The sequence below is a fragment of the Furipterus horrens genome, unplaced genomic scaffold, assembly GCF_987537825.1.
Source record: "Furipterus horrens unplaced genomic scaffold, mFurHor1.1.pri manual_scaffold_10, whole genome shotgun sequence".
In the NCBI taxonomy this organism is placed as follows: Eukaryota; Metazoa; Chordata; class Mammalia; order Chiroptera; family Furipteridae; genus Furipterus; species Furipterus horrens.
In genome coordinates this window covers 19,140,192-19,155,798 of record NW_028327180.1, presented here as the reverse complement: position 1 = coordinate 19,155,798, position 15,607 = coordinate 19,140,192, and the positions used below count along the sequence as shown (strand labels likewise).

Below are 15,607 nucleotides of genomic sequence, written 5' to 3'. Positions count from 1 at the left end.
AGCTCCTGGTTGAGTTTGGAGGGTGTGGGGAGCTGAAGCCAAGAGTCAGTAATGTAAACAAGAAGGGTGACAGAGCTTGTCAGATATTGGGACTGAGGATGACCCTGCAGCAGGAGGGCATGGGAGAAACAGCTGGGCCTGGCTCCGGGCCAGGAAGGTGTTTTAGGATCCAGAAGTGAGCTCCTGGTGAGGGTGAGAGTGCACCTCTCCTCCGGGACTCAGGGAAGCCTGGGGTGCGCTTTATTCATCTCGCCCTTAACTTTCTTCCTTTTGAAGTATATCCCACACACAAGTCAAAACAAAAAAACAAACAAACAAACAAACAAAGCTCTTTAAAACATGAGAGGATTGACAGCTCAGCTGCCTCTGAGAAGTTTCTTAGTCTTCCACAGCCTTTGCATTCTCGAATCACCTTTGAATTTTAAATTAGAAATGAAGGTATTAGGAGAACCCCATTCAGCCTCCTCCCTCCTCTTCCTGGCAGGAAGCTGGCGCCTCCCTCCTGCCGGACTTCTCTTTCTTGAGAAATTCAGAGCTTTGCAGAGCACTTTCACCTATGCTATCGAATTTGACCCTCACAAACAGCGCTAAGGTTGGTTAGGAGTGGATACCAGAGCAGGAATAAGATTTTGAGGGAAAACTAAATGTTTAAAACCCAAATTAATTCAATCATATTCATCTTATGTTCAATGAATAAGATCTGAGTAAATTATGATTTAATGATCCCCTCAATATTTTAAGACCCGTTTATTAACATTAATAAATGCTACTAATTAATTAATCTTGGCTAAGATAAACGACACTTAATTTGCAAGCAGAAAATCCAAGGGAGAGAGAGGCTGAGGTTATTAGTGTCTGGAATATCTAGTTATATACTAAGACCCTTGATTTGGCATTGTGAGTTTATCACTGATATAAAAAGTATAAATCCATTTCTCTTATTGTTAAAGGTACTAAAGTCAAGTTCCATCAGTCACGCGTGTAAGAGCATTGGCATGGGGGGAGGGAGGAACTGGCAGTATATGTAAAAAGGTAAAATACTTTTTTACTTTATAAGACTATATTACTCCAATGTTTATAAGCACAGATATTCATATTATCTCTTACAGAACTTTTTCAAAGATCATTTCTTCAGAAATAAAAGACAACAGTACAATTTTGAAGGTTCTGCACAATTATTTTCCTGCTTTTTCCCTTTAAGCTCCTAAAGGAACATTATACGTGGTACTGGGCTGCTATCACAGCATTCATTAGCAATTGACCCACCTCTCCAAATTTTAGAGCATCTTTAACCAAGAGTGGCTTTCTTGGTATTTTTTTTAAGTATATGTATAATAAAAGAACCCAGGTATATCCTAGGCAAAGATCACCGCTAGGTGACGGAAAGTAGAATTAAAATCTATTGAACTTCCATGTGCCTACGTACCGTGGGAGACACATAACTATAGTTTAATTATCTTGACTATCCAATGAGGCATAAGCATCATAGCCTCACTTTATGGGTGAGAAAACTAAAGTTCACAGGAGTTAAGAAACTTGACCAAGTCTCACAGTCAAGGGTGGAGCTCTAATTTAAGCCCATATTCTCTAACTCCATAACACGTACTCTTTCTACTAGGCCACCTCTTAATTTTCTGTGAGAAAACTCTGGTTCTAGGTAGGAGAGCTCCCTTCCCATGTGATTTTTTTTTTTTTTAACACATGTGATTTTTGACATTCTTACAAATATTAAGCTTTTATCACCACTCCTAACATCTGAAATTCCCATGCCAAATTCCTTACCTCCTCTGACTCTGGCAAGACTTTAAGAAATTCTCGCAATGTCTCTGATCCATAATGCTCACTCTTTCCTTGATGAATATCTTCCACAATGGACTGAGGAGACCTTGAAAAGACAATCAGATTGCATTTCAGGCTTGCTAGAGTGCCAAAGAAACACAAGCCGGTGGAAATGAAAACAAATCACCTCCACCCTCCTTTGCATCCTGCCTTCTTCCCCATCTAAGGGGCAGTTCTGTGTCAGTGATCACTACAGACCCACAGCCAGGGACAGTGGGGATGCCGAAACCCCATTCTGACGTCTGTTCACCCAGAACACCATCCCTGGGCATCGCAGAAAGGTCAAAGTGATAACAACCCTGGCAGTCTATTTTGGGAGAAGAAAAACCATGAAGCCTCTGCAGAGCCCTTTCCTGTCCATTTTGGAACACCTGAACTTCACCGCTGCTTGACTCCCCAGTCCACTCAAGGGGCAACACTATGGATGGATTTATAAGTTCCCTGACATGGCAGGCTTGAATTGACAGCTCGGGGCAACTCTCTCTGTATTTCAAGTCACCAGATTGGGTTTTCATGAAGGAAAACAGCAGAAAGTGACACTTGTGGACTCCTCAAAGCCACGTGTTTAAGAAGGATTTGAAGGCATGAGGGATGACTTTCACTCATTATTAGACTCTAACGCTGACAGCAGGGATATGACTAAAGTTGTGATTGTGTGCAGAAATCTTACTTCTTAAATTGCTTAAGAAATATCCCAATGTTCATGCTCCGTTTTGCATCCAAGACAGTCATCTGGAAAAAATAGACACATAAGATTATTAAGTACAAATAAGAAGAGTTGGAGGAAAGAGAAATTAAAACCTATCAAAATCTAATACAAAGTTGATAAGAATAATTTCCAATATGTAAATCTGGTAGTGAAGTAATACACTTAATACAGTCTTACAAATAGTAAAATATTATCATCTCCCCAAACTTTCTACAATATGTTTTCTTAACTGTAGTAATTATACACAATCTATTTTACTATTTTATAATTTTTAATACATTATATATTTAATTTTTTTAAATTTAACATTTCCTCTTAAAATAACCTAGTCTGCATTTAAAAGCCCTCATTTGGAAAAAATGTCTTTGCATAGCAAGAATCACATGAGCTTTGAATTGAGAAAGCACACATAACTTTGAAGTGATTCCAGAGTGAGTCCCAACCCTGATTTTAGAGATATAAAAGAACTGATACTGTTATTTTCAGAAACGTAATAGAATTCTTAATTCTTTTCTAAAAAAAAAAATTTCTTTCCATTGAAAAAGAATATATAAGTCCAACAACAGCCCTCCTAGGAGGAGGTAAGAAAGTGCCCTACATTTTGTTTACTCAGAATTTACAAGGAAAACCCCCTGTGTGGTATTATCCCAAGTCCAAGGGATCTTTTTTGTTCTCATTTTAACGTCTCTGGAATCAGGATGTGTCTTACAACGTAGGAATGACATCTTTGATTTAATGGCTATTCCAATGTACTATCAAACCCAGATTTTGGCTCCAAGAGGGTTTTTGCTGATCAAAATTAATGATTTGGAAGAGTTTTACCAGACCAGAAATTAAAACCTTTTTTTTTTTTTTTTTTTTTTGGTGGGGGGCTGAAATACAAAGCCATTTCTTTCTCTGGAAATAAACATCCACTACGCGTGGCAGAAAGATAACCTTAAAACTGCTGCGCTTTTTTCCAGTTGTTTTTTGGTAAAGAAAGACTAGCTAAAATAGGAATGTTGTTATAACGCTCTTCCTTTCCAAATGTATGTGATTCATTGCGAACAAAAGAGAATCAGGTTTCAGATTAAATTCCTGATCTCTGGGCCTGCTTCTAAGTTTATAGCAAACAGCAAGACTAGCAAGACTGTTAACCAAAGTTAATGGCACTTCCTGGCTATAAGGTTAAATTTTTACAAGAGTATGGTTGCCTTCGTTTGAAGACTAATCTTAAACAATCAGATTATTTACTATCCTAGGGGTTTATTTCATGTTAACACAATCACCTGCCAACCATAAAATAAACTCCCAAGTTAAAAGGCTCAGCTCCTTATTGGAATCCTATGCTGGGGTTGCAGTTCAAGTTCAGTGTGAAGGGAGGGGAGGGAAGGGGGAAAAGAAAGAGGGGGGAAAATAGCCTGTCAAAGTTATCACTCTTTAATGAAGGAAAGCTCATACCGAAAAGAAGAATCTAAAGTTATTGAGACAGACAACTATGTGCTCATTATAATTCATAAGTTAACAACAAGTAAGAACATGTACATCGATACAGTGATATACACATCCAGAGAAACTTCTCTGCACTTACTTCTACCCAAAATGGGGAAATACCTTCTTTTATATTTCTCTCATTACATTACCACCTCCTGCTATAGCTAACCCTTGATAGTAGCACCCTCCTGGGTCCTCACTACCCCAAACCCCCCCACCCCAGCATCTTCATCCTCCAGCCCTCTGGGACTCTGGTCATTTGGCCGAGATCCACAGCTATTGTTGTTGGGAAAGTGATGGAGACATTACTCTTATTATTCCTATTTGCCATCTAAGGAAACTGAGCCTCCAAGATGTCAGTTTTATAACTTCCCCAAGGCAACACTACCAGAATGGAAATGCTCCTGGGAGTATCTGCTTCCTTTCTACTCTAGTTCCAGTGAGTTTTAATATCACTGAGATATAGAGATACAGAGAAGTGGCAAATGTTCCCCCACCAGCCTGGCATTCACATTGAAACATTTCTCCAGAAATGGGGGGCAGATCTGAAGAAAGCCATCCACAGAGTTGGTCAAGACCCCTGGTGACCCCAGCGTTACATGTGTGGGATGATGGCTAGAAATCTGACCAGCTAAGTCAGCCTCCAGGAGCAAAGAGGCTCAACACCAGGGCAGCCACAGCGAGGGACAGCAGTTGGCCCTACAGCCTGAAGCAGGGCTTCAGAAACTGGTCCCTAAGAGAATTCAGCAATACTCTTAAGGAAAAACCTGGGCTGGCCATGACCGAGCACCTCACAGGGAAAACAGCCAGCGCCTCATCGGAACAACAGAAAATGAGACAACGGATAACGTTGCAGGGCTGCCCCACGCTCTGGGCATCCTCGGATTTGCCGGGTGCAAGAGCGGCCTCTTTCTCATAGGTTATCTCACTCGAAGCCTCTAAAGCAGTGGTATAAAAGTGTTTGTTGAAGTCCTTCAAAGAGGGTTATCACTACACATGTAAATTAGCTTATCTTACTTCCCAAGTGCTGGCCAGCTCAACAAGCCGGGCAATTCAGAAGTGAATGCACGTGGGACTGCTGGGCCTTTGCGATCATTCATAGCCCTAGACTCAATCCATGGGCCCCCCCTGGGAGAACCGTGGGCTCCCCAAGCTAAGACAAACTGTCCCAAGAAAAGGGTTGAAATGATCCAGTCCCTCCTTCTCCTCACCGGTTCCAATCAATTCCTACCTGCTTTTCTGGATGCTGCAGCGCACGTAGACAGGAACCCACGTTAGTTAAGGCCTGCAGCAGCCCGTCTGGCCAGCGAGCTACCGGGCTCCTGAGCTTCCCATCAAGGCCCGCGGAGGAGGTATGTCATCCTCGGCCCACAGGAGTGCCAGCATGGCAGGTATGTTCCCACCAGGATGTGCGGGGGGCTTGCTATAAAAGCCATCTCCCCACAGTTGGCCAGGGTGGCTGGGGCTGTTCTAACACCCCCAGAGGTGCTGGGACCAGAGTATGTACTATGTACTCAATAAATGCTGCGCATGGCCACATCACCTTTCTTATTAAAACCTCTAAGTAAGCTCTCCTAGCTCCTTCTACTACAATAATGTACTTTCACCTAGTATCACTCCTCTGCAGAATCTGCATCCCGTATTCTCTAAAGGAAGAGGGAATGTTTGCTTTTTGTTGTGGTGAAATACACCCAACAATGTTTACTATCTTATCCATTTTTAAGCGTACAATACAGTTCAGTGGCATGAAGTGCATTCACATTGTTGTGCAACCATCGTCACGGTCCGTCCACAGGACTCTTCACCTTGCAGTGCTGAAACTCTGGGCCCATTCATCAAACCCTAGCTCCCCATTTCCCCTCCCCCACCCCTGGCAACCACCCTTCTACTTTCTGTCCCCAGGAACTTGACTGCTCTGGGTACCTCATATAAGTGGAATCGTACACTATTTGTCCTTTGGCAACTGGCTTATTTCACTTAGTGTAATGTCTTCAGGTAAAAGAAGAAAATTTTAAACTACTTTTGTTTCGATATGGCAAGGGGACTTCCTCACTTAAGTAACAGTAAGCAGTGGTTATTCCAATCCTATGTCAAATTCTGAAAAGCAAAAATTTAAAAATCTTCCTGTATCCCTGGATATGGACTTAGCTTTGGGGTTTTGATGGGGCTTCGTTTTCTTTTTTAGTTTTGGTTGGCTGTCTACTGGAAAATGTTCCTCCCCCAACTTTGGGGGAAAAATAATGAAAATCCAGTTGAAGTGTTTTTCCCCCCCTTTCAAATATATTTCAAACACTACTACCTGGCTCTGTAGTTCTGGCTTGAGCCATGTCCCAGAATTTCAGAATATACTGGGATTTTAACAACAGTTGAAAAAGAATGACTGATACCTGAATTACAGTGTGGGAAAATAAAACATCACTTCTCGTAAATTTAGGAAAACCATATTCCTTCCATCTTCCCTTTCTCGCTCCCCTGCCCCACCCCAATTCCTCTTTTTCTAGTAGATGATATTAGTTAGGATTCTCTCACCTGGCTAATGAGCACATCCATCACCTCACATACACATATTCAGCTCCCTACCCCCCTTTTCTGGCCTCAAAATGGACGTTCCTGCTTCTTCCATGGGTGGGAAATGGTGCCACACTTCTTGCCTCGTCCTTCCTTCTCCGAAGGGCCCATGACCTCTCTTCAATTCACAAACATAAAGCAGCAAGTACCTCCTAGCCCCTTGAATTACCATTTGGCAAAATAACTGCCCCCAATTTACAAAGGCAGCCACTTCCCCAGAAGCATGGTGCTTTTCTGAGACATCCTTTTTTTTCACATGTGCCCGCCCACCTACTCTTTCCTTGAAAACTCTTGAAATTCAGTAAGTAATGCTGAGAAATAAAGGTGAGAAATGACCTGTGGTACACTAAGAAACCTCTGCTGGATGCTGGGGCAAAGGCCAGGGGACTTGGGAAATGACTTCTTGCTCCTTCCAACATTGAGAGGCTGAGAAGTAAAAGGACTTCGCATGAAGCAGAGCACCGGGAAGGTGAATGTTTAGCACTAAGGAGTATCCTGAAGACTTCCTCCTAAATTTATGTCACAGTTTACAGTGCCTTCTCATCCCAGCATGCCCTGCATTCTGTAATAAATAGACTCTTGGCTATTTCCATAGGGCACCATACCACCAGTTTCAAGACCCCCACAGGGAACTTGTGGAGAGACGTTAACACGTTCCTGAGCCAGACGGAAAAGAGGTCAATATTGCCGGCTGAGAATTCAATAATGCAGGGAGCTGCTACTTCATTCCAGAGCCCTGCCTACGCGCTTATCTCACCAGCTCCATCTCTGACCTATTTTCTCAGTGCCTTTACAGCAGATTAAAAAAATGATGCATTTCTGTTTCCCACTGCCACGCCCCCCCGCCCCGTTTTTTTAAAGTTTTTTTAGCAGGCAGCATTCTTTCTTTTTAATCCCTGGTTTCCTAATTATTTCTTCTAACACGTAGAGGCTTTTCCATTTTTACTCTCATGTTCCCTCACAGAGAATGTGCAAATACAATTTTGGACCCAGTTTATATCATACATGGTGATCAGATGCCATACTTTCAGTTCACTCCTTCTGACCTGACACTTTTTTCTCAAAGTAACACACTGAGTGTTAACTAGAAATATGCTTCCTAGAAAGTCTATCTGAAAATCGCTTCACGCTTTGGCTCTCTGGAAATCTCTGTTCCGCAATGGCCATAATTTAATTCCGAGATCGGAGGAATAAAGGCCATCGATCGCCAAGCACTAATGCAAGGAAAACTGAAAGAAAAACTAAGGAAAAAATCCCACGGATGTGTATTAGTTAAGGACATCATTTAACAAAAGGCATTTTGTCTCAGAAAGCTCCAGTTCATCACAGATGACTGAGTTCAATTTTTTTTGTTCTTTGTTACACCGGAGACGAATAATCCTGGACTCCATCAGGGGAAACTGCAGATGTGCAGGGACAGGGCAGAGATGAGAAGCCAAAGACCGTGGCCCCAGAGAGCATGTTCTCTACATGAGGTCATCATCCACCAAGATGATGGGAGGGTCCCGCACGCACACTCCTTCAACTTTGTTACTACTCAGCTCAAGTTCATCATCTAAGGCCATTACAACCATCCCCAAAGCACGCTCCCTTGCATTATGTCCTTTCTTAGTGATTCTAGCAAGTTTTACAAGGTTCGTACACAACCCAAACTCAAGACGTCCCATCCTTACCTCCTCTCTGGCTTCCCTGAAGGACGAATTGAGAGGCCCTCCTCTCCTGGAAAGTGAAGGCTTGGTGGTATCTTCCTGCTGCCCGAAGAGCTCCTCCACGGTCTTCGCGTCGATCTGGTAGTGATGCTGCTGCCTGGCTGCCAAGGTCCAGATGTTGGTTTTGCCCCGCACTTGCTCCTCCGGAATGGTTTTCCAAAAAAAGCTTCTCATCCGCTTTTTCTTACTGACACGGCTGTAGCTGTTTATGTGAGAAGCTGGGGGCAGTCCTGGAGGGGGAGGCGGGACCAGAGGCCCCTCTGGGAGTGGATGTGGGGGAGGAGGGGGAGGAGAAGGAGGAAACCCTTCCGCTGAATTCGATGGGCATGGTGGAGGTGGAGGGGGAGGTGGAGGAGGAGGAGGGGGGGATGGTGTTTGCTCAATCATGAAGCCAGCTGCTGTGGCGATAGTCCCATTTTCTTTATCACTGACCAAGGAGACACAATTCATAACATGCATAGTATTGTTGCCTTCCACGGAGATAATTTCTTGACCTTGGGGAAGCAGACACAAACCTCAAACTTGTGTCATACTTTTCCCCCCGCCAGTCTGCAGCCAGAGAAAAGGGCACCTATGTTATGCATCATCTTCCAAACCTACAAAGATAAAACTTTAAAATCAGTATAGGAAAACATTCTAATGTGAACTCTTCCCATCAGAGGCAAATGCCAGTCCTCCCAGAGAAACTGGATATTAAAATCAATGAGGGGCAGTACAGCCCAGAGGGCATTAAAAGGAATGAATACTTTTCTAAATGTGAACCAAATTTTACTACCTGGAAATGTTGCCAGAACAGCAGCAATCACTCTAACTTGGAAACCTTCTGTTAATCAATAAAACATATATTTGCTGACAACCCACTGTTGGTTCAGCAAGAATTGCTCACTTTATGAATAAACTAATTATTCATTAGCTGGCTCAGTGTCTTTGGACAATGGATACTCAACCCCTCTAGAAATGATACAGATGACTTAAGTGTTAGGCGTTAGTGACCCTGCCTTTCTCCAGGATGGACATGTCCCCTACCAATCAGTTGGCATCTTCCACCTTGCATGTAATAGGCAGGGATTTCGAGATGATCAAATATGGCTGGACTCATCTCCCTGGAGACAGAGACACCATGTTCCTGCTCCACTTGGTGACATGGCTTCCCCAAATAGAGGAAGAACACTAGATTAAAGGTTCCAACTCTAAATCAAGCTTTACTGCTTCCTATTTTAGACAAGTCACTTCGCCTCACTGGACTTCGCTTTCACATTTGTAAAACTAGGAGGTTGGGATACATTACATGACCTCCACCACTGCTTTCGATGCTATCACTTTGGATTCTAGTTAAGCTACTCTCTGGAAACCATCTGCTTCTTCCGTGACACTATTAGCAAAGAAGACACAAACACAAGGAAATGCTGCTCGAATCACACCTGTCACATGTTCATCCCTTATCCACACACACAGTCACTGGCACACTTTAGTGGTCTGTATTGTTACCAACCTTGAAACATGTGCTTCTGGTGTTGGGTTGTTAATGGACCTGATGTGGAAACAGGGGTGAAAACAACTACATTTGTTCAGATATGACAGCAGGTAAGTGGGACTGTGGAAGAAGGGACATTGTGCAGGTTCTGGCGTGAGAACCTGACTGTGTGAGTGCATGAAAGGAGGACTGTTTCCTCCTGGTCCACATGGAAGGGCCACAGTCCTTACCAAGATGCCTGTATATAGTTAGCTATTATTAACAACTGGTATCATATGTACATATGATTTCTTTTTCTTTTCCCAGGTATTACATTTGCTTTAAAATATGGATTGGGTTTAAAGATAAAATGCTTAGGGAGCTAGAAACCTTTAGTATTTCCCTTCTCTGCTTTCTAAGTTACTAGTTTTCTGAGCATTGTCCTTTTTTAATACTCAGTGATTGTATATTAAGTTATCTCTAACAAGAACAGATGTTTTTATTAAATATTTGAATATATAAGTTCTGAAAATTATACATGGCTAGAAAATAGCATTTCCAACTATTATCATTTTTTTTACCATTTTTATCATGTTTTAAGTTACATCAGTGATATTAAGTACACTCACAGTGTTGTGTAGCCATCACCACTGATAATATTTTAAAAATAAATAAATATTTATTCAAACCAACCTTCAGCTCACTTGAGATGCAACTGGCTTTTAAAAGGAGTTTTCATAATTATCATTAGGGGCATAACTAAGCTGTTTTCATAGTTGGCACCGCTAGAGCAAATGACTCATTGTCAATTACAGTTTATAGTTATATTTGAACTCCTCTTTTTTCAAGACAGCACAGGTAATCTTGGCAGTTTATCCTTACATATTTTAAAATACTTCTGTACATGAAATATCTCATGTATAGAAGAGTTCTAGTCCTCCAATTCAATAATTATGTATAGAAGAGTTGCTAATCCTTCAATTCCAAATACACTGACTTGTTTGTAGATTATCCTTGTTAAAAATGTTGATAAGCCAAAAAAAAAAAAAAAAAAAAAATGGCTCCAACCTAGAAAGCAATAACTCATTTGGTGCTGAGTAAATATATGCACAGATGTGCCATTAAACCTCTCTATAGCGAAAGTAAAGATATTAATACAGAGTGGGAAAGACTACATACTCCGAAGTTGTGCAATAGCACTGTCTTCCAATATCAAACTTTGAAAAGATGCAAGTCTTTTCTGAGTATTACGCATTACACGGGGGAAGTACCAGATAAAAGTCTGTCAAAGTAATAAGTGACACTTGTCAGCTATGCATTGGCATGATTCTAACCCCCCATCTTGAGAGAGATTATTTTTAGAGGCCTGGCAGCTCAGTTGGTTGGAGCATGGTCCCATACACCAAAGTGTTGTGGGTTCGATTCCTGGTCAGGGAACATACCTAGGTTGTGGGTTCAATCACAGCTCTGGCCAGGTACAAGAGGCAACTGATTGATGTTTCTCTCTCACATCAATGTTTCCTTCTCTCTCTTCCCTCTCTCCCGACTTCCTTTCAATCTAAAATAAAATAAAATAAAGTCAATAAATATATCCTCAGGTGAGGATTTAAAAAAGAAATGTTGTTTGAAAAAGTTAAAGGAACAAAAGAAAATTTATGACATTGTTTCTGGTATGTTGTTTGGCTATTTTTTTCCCAGGGGAACATACAAGAATCTTAGGCCCCTAATAGTTTCTAATGAATAAGTTGTCCAGCAATGATTAGCTAAGATGCTCATTCTTTCACCCCTGGCCTCAATAGGGCTTCGGTAGGGCTTCCTCCTTGGCCAGGATTTCTCACGTCAGACAGAGGTAGGAAGAGAATGCAGCTCGACATTCTAACCCTTTTCACAGTCTCAGGAGACAAGAAAACAGAGGACACACAAAGAACATTTAATTTACTACGGTTCCATCTTTGGTAAAGATGCAAACGTATCCTCCACAAGTACATGAGGAGAACACAGGTGACCTAAAGACCCTGGCTGTTTCTCACAGCTGGCAACTGCTCCAGGGACAATAGAATTAGCTTTGGCTCTGCCTGGAAAATGTCAAGTAGCCATCAGTCTCCTCTGGGCAGACCGAAACAGGCCTGTATTTAACATCTCACCTACAGGTTGGGGACCTCAGCAGCAGGGAGGGTGGCTGCTCAGGCTGAGAAAGGCCCCTTTCTGAGAAAATGGAGAGCTGTTTTGCTGAGGCTCTGAAGAGAACTTCTCTTTAAGTACCCTGAGCACTGATCGTGACCCAGCACAGGTGTATCAGAGAGAGGGACACTCCCAGGGAGGCTGTAGCTCAGCTGAGCATCTTTGAACTATGTGAATTTTTAATAAGGGGACAGTGTGACCATGTTTTTGGGCTTTAGTTCATCAGCAAGAGAAGAGTCTTAGAATAAGATTGTTCGTGGGATCTCCAGAAAATCCCTCTGGCGCTCTTCCTCAAGTCTCCTGCCTGAACAGCCCCATTACTTTGCTCTTGTTGGCAGAAACATCGCCAGAGCTCTATTCTCTTGATGGGAGTGGGTGGGAGGAAAGACAGAGTATGTGTGTTTAATTTCAGTGTATTCAGGAGGAAAATATATTCCTGAAAGTCAGTGCAGAGCTCAGAGCTCTCCTAAAAGAGGGTTTAGCAGAGGCTTGTTGCTCAGCTGGTCACTCATGCCCCAGGCCAACAGTCATCAAAAATAAATACCAAGGAAAAACCACACCAGAAAACCTTTCCACTTGATTCCTGACATGTGTCACGGATGAGGTGGGAGCAGGAAGGGCTGGCCCACACCCTTCTGATGACAAACGGTGGCAGAACATGTCAGGTTTAGAGAGAAGAGGCAGAGGAACTCACAGCCCTATTTTATTGGGGATGGGAAGAGAAAGGCTGGGAGAGTACAGGCAATTCTAAACTATGGAATGTTTGCTCTCACTCCACTAATTCACCCACCGCCTATCTTTCAATACCTTTATTAAACACAGAGTGTCAACCACACAGTCGAACCAGAGCTGGCAATGAAGCCCGTTTCTAGCCAGCGTGTTTAATCTGCAGCACAACATAAACATTTCACAGACGCCCGGGAGCGGAGAAAGAACGTCTGTTTTTGCATGAGCATTTTCAGTTTCTCTCAACGTCCCAAAACCGAGGAAAAAAAGCAAATCAGCGCCAAAAGATGCTCTAGAGAGAAGGAAGGAAGCGCAGGCAGGCTACTCATTCCACGCGGACAACTATGGGTCAAAAGAGGGGGGTCACAGACGGCCGAACAGTTTCTGTGCAAACACATGTTTGAAAATGACTAGGTTCTGAAGAAATTCGACGTGGGGGAAGCCGGGGGCACGATTTCTTTCAAAAAGTCTGGATACACAGCTGTTTCCTAAGTCTTTGCACTGGCGAGTGGTGCACCACCACGTCCTTCCGCCCCCAACCCAGCCCCAGTCACTCACCAAGAGGCCACCGGTTCGGCCGCACAAAAGCCTCCGAGGTCGCCACCAGCCCCTGGCCCGCGGCGGCCACACAGCAGCGTTCTCCGGGATCCCCGTTCCGCGTTCGGCCGCAACTGGGCCCCAGAGAGTGGGAGGTCCCTGCGCTCAGCACGCGAGCCCTCCGCGGTGTCCTTATCTGGATTCGCGGCAGGAGGGCGGGGTAGCCCGTGAGAGGCGCAGACAGACGCCTACACGCGCCGCGCAGTCTCCGCCGCCCGGAGAGGGCGCGCGCTGGGGACAGGCCGCCGCCTGCTGTGCGGGGACAAGCGGGGACTGACTACTGGCCGACGCCGGGGAAGGGCTTGATCCTCTGTCTCCCGGGCGCGTACGCCTTATCTCCGGCAGAAGTAACCCGAGCAGCCTCCGCAGCAGCCACCGCACACTCCGCCCCTCCCCGTGCCTCTACTACGGGCGGGTCGAGGCGGGACGAAGGGTCGCCAGACCCCGCCCCCTAGCCCTGAGGGCCCGGGCTTTGGCGTCCCCCCACACCCCGCGCCCAGCCGACCCCTCCTCTTGCCCGCCCCCTCGGCGGCACAAAGCTCCCAGGCGCAGGGGGAGGGGGCTAACTAGGGAAGGTGTCGGTGCTTGAATCTAAAGAGGAGGTCACCTGGTGCGTGGACTTTGGCTCCGTCCCCTCCTCGAACCTCCTAGGCGACACCTCCCCACCTCCGAGGCCGGGGTCCCGGGCTCAGGAAAGAAGCCTCGCCGCCGCACTGCGGCTCAGTTAAAGGCAGCCGGGAAAACCGTAGAGGGAGACTCCTGGTGTTGGGTCGGAGAATTAAACCCAGAGCCCGCCGTGCTCAGGCTGGGACGCGGCAGCGGCTGGAGGTGACCCGCCAGCCCACCCGCGTCCTTCCCAAACGTCCACAAATGCAGGGCACACCGTCTAACCTGAACTCCGCGCGGCCAGAGCGAGTGTGCAAGACCAAGGGCCGCCTCGTCCTCGGTCTTCGCCAACCCCCGTACCCACTGTCAGGAGGGGCAAGTCCAGTGTCCCCGCTGGCCAGGGGCCCGGCGCGGCGCCCCCAGGTGCGAGCTCTTGGGCAGGTGGAAATCAAGCGAGGGCGCAGTTTATCCAAAAGTCTTAGCAGCTAAAGTTGACTCAGCGGACCCAGGTCCAACTCGGAGGCGGCCCGCGACCTAAGTTGTTCTCCGGACGCGGGTCCAGACACGCGCGTCTTCATCTCAAGGGACCGATCGCTGTACTCAGCGGCCCGGGAAGTGCAACCGCCAAAGTCACCTGGGTGGGTGTGGGGGGAGCGCAAACGTCCCTAGCCTTCCTAGTGAGGCTCAGCACCTCAGCCCGGGGTCCTCGACCCTCCCGAGCGCAGAGTCGCCGGGTTCCTTTGGCCCCGGAGCAGCGATCGCCTCTGCCTCGGCCGTGCGGCTGACACTCACCCGCGACCCGCGCTCTCCGCGTGCGCTCCGAGTTCCCAGCGCCGAGGCCTCTTCCCCTGTCACTGCAGCCCCAGCAGCCCGGGACCAAGAGGAGGCAGGACCGCGCGGGGCGGGGCTGAGCCTCTGCCTCAGGTAACAATGCTGCGGAATAGGCTGCTCCTAGCTCCCGCCGCAAGGCTAGCACTCCCCTTCCTGCTCGGCCCCATCCCCCTCCCACCCTCCGGACGCCAGCCTCCGCGCTTCCAAGCTCACCTTCACCTGCGCGGGGCCCCGGGGGCCTGGAAGCCACCACCCGGCACGCCGTTTCGCGCGGGACCGGGTGGTCGGCCACCGAAGGAAGTAGGGGCGGCGGGGGACAGAGGTGTAGGGACAGTGCCGGAGAGCCAGGTGTCCTCGTGGAATCAGCAAAAGGGAGGCGCCAAGCTGGCTTCTGAACCAGCCGGAGCCTTTCCACAAAGGAGCCTCTGCGGTAGCCTCCCTGGCACCCTCCCCTGTGGACACGCGCGCGCACACCCCTGCACGCACACACTCCGCGCACACACCCCAATGTGCACCAAACCCTGCTCTGCCCCACACTTGTTTGTCCCTGAAGCACCAGGCAGCACTTGGGTGAACTGTCCCAGCCCGCGTAGCCGATTCCTAGCCGGGCCTGAGCTTCCTTTAGCCGTCAATGGTGACTATAGCAGGAACCTCTTAGTTACATTCGAGTCCGACCGTACGAACAGAGGGTGTCTGGGAAAGGCTCTTCGCGGGAGGAAACGGGAGAACAGTTGAATCGCAACCTTTTTCAAAATGACTTGTGACGCCAAGCAGTGGGAGAGGAGTAGTCCAAGAAAACCTGTCCCTGGCAAACTAGCTGATCGGAAATCAGCTGCAGGGTGGGGAGGCGCACTCCCCGGGGATGAAGTCATTTCTACCTTTGAGTCTTGAGCACAGATAACAGACTGGCGCTTT

At 46.3% G+C, this 15,607-nt stretch overlaps 1 protein-coding gene across 6 annotated transcripts in view; it reads right to left on the bottom strand.

The window, feature by feature from the left end:
* The window catches only part of FHDC1 (FH2 domain containing 1), a 34,409-nt gene extending 19,339 nt beyond the window's left edge, over nt 1-15,070 (bottom strand). Inside the window, exons 1-5 of one of the 6 annotated variants that reach the window (XM_090288334.1) lie at nt 14,906-15,070; nt 11,194-11,309; nt 8,263-8,894; nt 2,510-2,571; nt 1,783-1,885 (exon numbers count right to left, since the gene is read on the bottom strand). In XM_090288334.1, the coding sequence (XP_090144460.1) occupies nt 1,783-1,885; nt 2,510-2,571; nt 8,263-8,757 (660 nt within the window). In that variant the 5' untranslated portion in view covers nt 8,758-8,894; nt 11,194-11,309; nt 14,906-15,070. Of the gene's footprint in view, nt 1-1,782; nt 1,886-2,509; nt 2,572-8,262; nt 8,895-11,193; nt 11,310-13,216; nt 13,566-14,146; nt 14,750-14,905 lie in introns of those variants that run through there. The other 5 variants (XM_090288335.1, XM_090288333.1, XM_090288336.1 and 2 more) reach the window with 5 other exon arrangements.
* Nucleotides 15,071-15,607: the final 537 nt, after the last annotated feature.